General features: G+C 38.3%; 1 protein-coding gene across 1 annotated transcript; it reads right to left on the reverse strand.

The window, feature by feature from the left end:
* Positions 1–4499: 4499 nt before the first annotated feature.
* Positions 4500–7352, reverse strand: LOC141637860 (uncharacterized). Its single transcript, XM_074447276.1, has 5 exons — positions 6596–7352; positions 5950–6335; positions 5420–5485; positions 4931–5110; positions 4500–4679 (listed from the first exon to the last, which is right to left on the reverse strand). The coding sequence occupies exons 1-5, from the start codon at positions 7350–7352 to the stop codon at positions 4500–4502; spliced, it is 1569 nt and encodes a 522-aa protein (XP_074303377.1).
* Between the last annotated feature and the right edge of the window lie 260 nt (positions 7353–7612).

Raw genomic sequence — 7612 nt, forward strand, 5'->3', positions numbered from 1 at the left:
ACACAAAATACGTACCTCAAGTAACACCCAAAATCATCTTATTAGATGCCCATATTGTTACATGACATCTCATTTGATTACCACAAATCAAACCAACCAAACAATGGATAGAGCAAAGGTCACGTCCAAATTGAAAGGGATAGTACACCCCTTTCAATCACTAGGTGCCTCGCGCCTAAAGGCCGCTTAGCCTCTAAGCAAACTCAACCGACCTACCACCCCACATTTCTCTATAAATACCAACCTTTACACACCATAATCTTCACGAGCGTCCGCCCTTCACCTCTCCCTTAAACTTCTAGACTCGACTTCCTAAGTCACAAAATCAACACGTGTTTACGACCTACCGATCGTAAACACAAGCCTTACACATTTTGTTTGGTACCGCCGCCGTGCATTTGACCGACCCATTTGACCAACTCAATTCATCAATCAACATGTTTTAATTAACATATTTTCAAAACAAAATCCTTTTTTAAGGCACTCTTTTAAACTTCCTTGATCGTGAGTAGTCGCTACGAGAAAACCGTTTCTAAAGTCGTCACGCCGCAAATATCATAATATGTAAGTTTGAGGGTGTAAATATCTCATTTATTTCAGGCCTTTACTGTTTTTATGAGTTTATATGCATGAACAATGCATAACATGATTCAAATATAGGTTAGACGAGCCAAAACCGAGTTTTGGCCCGAGACAGAAGCCCTATGCTATGCAAAGAGGCTCGCGCCTCTTGTGGGTTCTCGTCGACTCAAACGTGTTTGAGTTCGTCTTTCCTTCAACACTAACTTTTATTTTTACTTCTTTCTTTTTACGGTTTTTACCATTATAATCCATTTTTATGACAAATATTTTAACCATAAATTATAATCACCCTTGGTTCCTTATACCATAACGGTTGTATCCGTGACTCGGTGATATTAATTGGTTAATTAGATTTTAAAAGAAATTCTTTTGTTTTATTTACCATTTTAATTCATTTTTATGATAAAACATATTTTGACCATTACAAAAGTCTCCTTGGTTCTTTATACCATGACGGTTTATTCCATGACTCGGTGATATTATTGGTTAATTACAAATTAAAGGGTATTTTAACCCGCTTTAATTTATTTACCATTTTTCTCATTTGTTTAAATTTGTAAATATATTAGGCATAATTCATAATCATCCTTGGTTCTTTATACCATGTCGGTTTAATCCGAGTATGACGACAAAATTGACTAATTACAAAGAAATGAACTTAACATATTTAGTTTAAATCAAACATTTTACATTTTTATTTTTAAATTATGCTTTTCAAACTTGCAAATCCGACAACGAATATTACTAATACAATAGTAATTATTCCGAGTCATGCAAATCATATTTGCAATCATTAATCACAAAAAACGGTTTTATACAACATTTTTAACAACCAGGAGACGCCCCATTGGGTCGTCGTCGACTCGCCCCAAGAGGTCGTCTGTTTTCATATTTAAAACCCGGCAGAGCCTTTTCCCTCGCCAATAGGCTCGCGTCCCAATGGGGCTGCCTGACACTATTCTGCCTCATTTTTGGTAATTGTCTAGGACGATCCCGATTACGGTTAACCCGAATACGTGACGGATCAGATTGACGAGTCTGTATTTTATACTTTGTCACTTGACACCCTTTTTCAAATAAATGGATCGTGTTTAGCATCATAACCCGAAATTGATAAATGGATGTTTAATTATCGTTTTCACATGCAAATCAGTCTAAATCCAACTTTGACACCAATTTCTTGGTATATGCATAAACAACGACGTAGGAAATATTCACATGTGATTGCCAAGAACAATTGCCAAAGTGTTGTAAGGCGGGTTTTATTGGCCTTTAATGTTTAAAGACATTCATATGGTGGTGAAGTCTTGTGATTCATGCCAAAGGACCGAAAATATCGGGAAACGAAATGAGATGCCACTAACTAACATCTTGGAGATCGAGCTTTTCGATTTTTGGGACATAGACTTTATGGGACCTTTTCCAAACTCTTACGAAAATGAGTACATCCTAGTGGCAGTAGACTACGTGTCCACATGGATGGAGGCGATGGCTTCACCGACAAATGATAGTAAGGTTGTGATAAAACTCTTCAAAGGAACCATTTTCCCAAGGTTTGGAACCCCAAGAGTAGTGATAAGTGATGGCGGGTCTCATTTTCGTAAGAGCACATTCAAGTCTTTGCTAGAAGAAAATGGAGTGCGGCACAAAACCGCCCTTGCCTACTACCCTCAAACGAGTGGGCAAGTAGAGGTTTCTAACCGCCAAATCAAATCTATTTAGGAAAAAGTGACCAATAAAAGTCACAAGGATTGGTCTCAAAAGCTACCAGACGTATTATGGGTCTTGAGAATGGTATTCAAGACACCTCTTGTCACAACACCCTACAAACTTGTCTATGGGAAAGCTTGCCACTTGCCGGTGGCGCTAGAACATAAGGCATGGTGGGCCTTGCAGGAAATGAACTTTAACTTTGATGCGGCCGGTGAGATACGGTTTCTCCAAATGAATGAGCTTGAAGAGTTGAGGATGGAAGCTTATGAAAGTTCTAGGATCTACAAGGAACAAACCAAGAAATGACATGATGCCAGGGTTGTTAAGAAAGATGTTAGTGTAGAAGACCTAGTGCTCCTTTTTAATTCAAAGGTAAAGGTATTTCCGGGAAAGCTCCGATCACGTTGGCCGGGGCCATTCAAAGTAACGCATATTTCCTCTTGTGGTGTATTTCAGCTATGGAGCGAGGATGGTGGTAGCTTCAAAGTCAATGGCCAAAGGGTGAAGCGATATTACATTGGAGATGAGCTAGGAACGGTTGAAGTACTCTACCTCGGGGAGGGGCTCCCTGAGGAGGAATCAGAATGAGAACAAATTCAAAATGATAGGTTTGGTGGAGTTCCTCATGAACCACCATTTTTTGTAAATATTGCATTCATGTTAGTGTAGGTGCATAGTAGATACATGGATTACTCGGGGTTTTCATCAGTTGGAGTTGAGGATAAAATTTTGGAGCAGTTCTCATGGTGTAATTGTGTTTGGGAGAGACGATTTTTGAGTGGACCGTAATTGGTACATATTTGATGCTTAAAACATAAGATATGTACAAAGTGGTTCTGAGCCTGTGGACAGGCGGCCTGTCTAGGACAGGCTCAAAACCCGCTGGAACTTTTGTGCATTATTCAAGTGAGAAAGAGTTGAGAAATTGGGAAAAAGGAGTCCCAGCAGGTCGACCGGCGGATGGTCCATGTCCTGGCTTGGGAAACTCCCTGTAAGTTAATTGAAATTTTGGGAAAGAAAATGAGGAAGGACTCGCACCCTGGGTCGGCGTGTCCGTCCGGTCGACGACAAATTACCGAGAGTGTAATACTACGTTTTTCTAAGTCTGTTACTCGACCGAATATGGCTTACTCGGCCGAGTAATGCGTCTTGTGTTTCTGGTTAGGTTACTGTAAAAGTTTCTGAAACCCCTATTAAACTTATTTAATAGATTTTATAAATTACTCATTAAATTATCTCTTGGATCTAGTTGCATGCAAGATGATTTTATACAAAAATAAGGAGAAAACGATTTTCTTACATACATTTGTGACGGATTTATGGGCACTAGATTTGGACTCATTCCAAATCTAGATCTTGAGCTAAATAAGATATTGGGTGATCCTCCAAAACCTTCAAGTATTCATGGTGGAATACCTCCTCTTAGTTGCACCAAGACTATCCCTCAATACTATTAATCTTATTAACTAGATAATATTAATAGTGAATTATATAGTCTTTTGTAATTATCTATTTTGATTTATATAATTCTCACATTTCACAAAAAAAAAATATTAATAGTGAACCTTAAATTTTAATCTAATAAAACTACTACACATTTAGTAATATTTTCATATTATATCTATGAACAAATTATGATCTAAAAACTATTTCTAGAGACAAGAGAAAGAGAGAGTGAGAAGGATAATTTTGTGTGTAAGAATGAATTATAAGAATAAGAACAATTCTTATTCTATATGGGGGAGCAAAAACTGGTGGGGTGTGGTGGTAATAGGGACCAATGCGTGCCTTGAACCTTTTGCAATTTTTGTCTTCTCAAAAATTGTAGGGTGAGGTCTAGTTGCATAGGGTGATCATTATGTTGTTTTTTATTCGAAATAAAATAAACACATTAATATAGACAACCTTTTTTTTAGGAAAATGTAAGCGTCTCATTAATATTTGAAAAAGGTCCCATAAAATCTCACAAACTATTCGACATTCTTACCATACATCATTATATTTCTACTGATTTGTTATATAACTAACCCAATCAAGCACTCTTCTATTTTTCGATTTATTGTCACAATGGCCTATTCTCATCAGAACTTCATGTCGTACTTTGCTGAACAGAACACCAGACCTCCATACAAACCCTTCCGGGCCCGCATAAGTTTTCAGAGCCACATATGTGCCATCGACTTGCCAAGATCATTGCTATTAATTTATTCCCGCAAGGCATGACTCGTCTCCATCCAATCCACCAAGTAATGCAGTTCTTTCAGGGGAGAGGGCATAAACACCAATCTTTCACCAACCGCAAACAACTCCCCGTTGTAAATGCACTCTAAAAAGAGATGATCATGAGTCTCCTCCTCTAACCCACACAAATAGCAGCAATTCTCCTGAACGATATTCATTTTAACCAATCTGTCCTGTGTAAGCAGTCTTTACTGAGCCACTAACCAACACAAAAAAGTATGACGTAGTAGAATCCAACTATTTAGCATCTAGGAAAACCAACGGACCTTAGCAAAGATTTGGTTTAATCCATTGGTAGCCCTTTCGATAGTGTAATGCTCTACTTCATCCGCAATAAATAATTTATCTCTATAAATATTTTTAACTTGGCATATTTTCCTCCACCCCTACCTACATCCAACACCGGTTCATAATCTTTCCACCTAGAGTGTTTGACATAGACAACATGTACCCATTTAACCCATAGATGATCAGCCTTCATTGCTACCCACCAAACATATTTCCCTATGGCAGCTATGTTCCAACTGTGAAGATCTCTAAGGCCCAAATCACCCTCTTTCAAAGGTTGATAAATCTGGGACCAAGACACCTATGCTGGACTCTCCTTATGGTCATTACCATGCCACAGGTAAGCTCTGCAAATAGACTCAATCTTCCCAATAATAGTCTTTGGGAGGATGAAAATCCTAGCCCAATAGCCGTGCAAAGTGCTGCTAGGATCGAATGAGCACCAAACGTCCAAAGATAAGACAATTTCCCTGGACCCTAAGCCTCGAATTCTATCAACAATTATTTCAATTAAGGAGTGGTAGTCCAACACAGATCTTTGGGAGATACATTAACCCCAAATACTTTTTGAAAGGAACTGTCCCCTTGTTTATACCAGTGACAGTTTCAATTTCCTGATCAGGCTATCATCCAATCCATTGCAAAATAAATTTGATTCCCTCTATTCATAGAAAGTCCAGTAGCTTTAGAGAAGTAATCAAAAGCTTTAAACAGCAGATCAATAGAAGCTCTGTCTCCATTACAAAACATCATAACATCATCAGCAAAACAAAGATGTGTTAGCTGAATCCTATTGTACAGAGAATGAAATTTGAATCTTGGGTGCTGCTGTACTACCCCAAGTACTCTACTTAAATGCTCCAAACATAAGGTGAACAAGAGAGGAGATAATGGGACTCCCTGCCTGAGTCCTATTTTTCCTTTAAAGAAGCCAAAAGTATCTCCATTCAAAGAAATTAAATAGGAGGGGGTAGTAATGCATTGCATCGGTTGGCAAAACTTATCGGGAAGCCAAAAGAGGAGCATATCTTTCACAAAAACCCATTCAACAGAATCTTATGCTTTCTATAGGTCAAGTTTCATCATCAAACATGGGGAACAACTCTTTCTTTTATAGAGCTTAACCAGATCTTGGCAAATGAGGATATTTTCCACAATATCCCTGCCTTTGATGAATGCACTTTGATAAGGGTTAATAATATCAGGTAAGACTTGTCCCAATCTAGCACAAATCACTTTGGATAGACATTTATAAACAGTATTGCAACAGGCAATGGGCCTAAATTGCATTACTGTCTCATGCAGCTCTACTTTTGGAATTAAAGTAATGATTGTGTTATTACTTTGTTTTAACACTTTCCCAGACTGGAAGGCTCCTTGCACAACAGCAATCACATCATGACCCACAATGTCCCAGTTATCCTTAAAGAACTGGCTACTATATCCATCAAGGCCAGAGGCTTTGGTCCCTGGGATATCAAACATTGCAGTTTTTACTTCCTCAGCAGTCACTGGTGCAGTTAAGATAGCACAGTGTCTCTCAGTTAACAAGGCCCCTTCTGCACCACTCTTTGGTTAAAAGGTGTCACAGCATTAGAAGTGCCCAACAGCTTCTGATAATATGCTTCAAAGGCTGTTTGGATACTATCAGGAGTAGTACACAGATTGTTGTTTATGTCCTTTATCTAAAACAGTCAGTTTTTGGATCTTCTTCTTCTAATGTTAGTATAAAAATAGGAAGTATTTTCATCCCCAAACTTCATCCAATCACATTTAGCCTTCTGACTGAGAAATTGATGCTTTGCTTTTCTCAAATCATTCACTTCCTTGGCACATTCCTTTTCATTTTGACACAACTGCTCATTTAAGGGATCTAAAATTAACTGTTCCTGAAAATTTTGCAGAGCTAATTCAGCCACATGAGTGAGGTTCTCAATGTTAGCAAACTGCTCCTTGTTAAGAGTCTTCAGTGCAGCTTTCAAACCTTTCAATTTTGTGATCACCATATACATAGGGGTCCCTTGGCACTCCTTTTGCCAGCCAGTCCTGACAATATCAGAATATCCAGGCGCCAAAGACCACATGTTGAAATATTTAAAGGTGGCCCCTCTCCTCTTATGTTCAACCTCACAATTAACTAGACAAGGACAATGATCAAATGTGCCTTCAGGGAGAAAATGAACATAACCATCAGGGAAAATATCAGTCCACTCAGCATTAATAAACACCCTATCAATCCTGCTATACACTTTAGTATCACTCTCATGCTTATTTGACCAGGTGAAGAAAGAAACTCTAGCATTGAGATCAGCATGATGACAGTCCTGTATGGTCTGTAGCATTGGCTTAATCTCAGCATTAGAGACAGGAGCACCTCCAATCCTCTCATTCCTTGCCATAACAGCATTGAAGTCTCCTCCAACAATCCAAGGCCCATGAACCTTGCTATGATATTCTCTCAGACTATCCCATAACTCCATTCTTTCATTAACATGGTTAAGTCCATACACCACAGTAAACCAAAACATCTTTTTCCTACTCTTGTTCAAAGACCTTAGCATGAATACTCCGAATAGCAACATCATAAATCTCCACATCAAAGGAGTTTGGATTCCAAATGACCCAAATCCTCCCTCCCTTATGTAAACTAGTATTAGTACAAATTTCCCAATCCACACACAAACTTATTCTAACTCCATTCCAGTTTTTGGTCTTTATTTTAGTTTCTAAAAGTCCAAACAACCCTACTTTATTCTGAAGCAAGAATCTCTTTATTTCATGTTTCTTA

This window comes from Silene latifolia, unplaced genomic scaffold (genome assembly GCF_048544455.1).
Source record: "Silene latifolia isolate original U9 population unplaced genomic scaffold, ASM4854445v1 scaffold_151, whole genome shotgun sequence".
Taxonomy (NCBI): Eukaryota; Viridiplantae; Streptophyta; class Magnoliopsida; order Caryophyllales; family Caryophyllaceae; genus Silene; species Silene latifolia.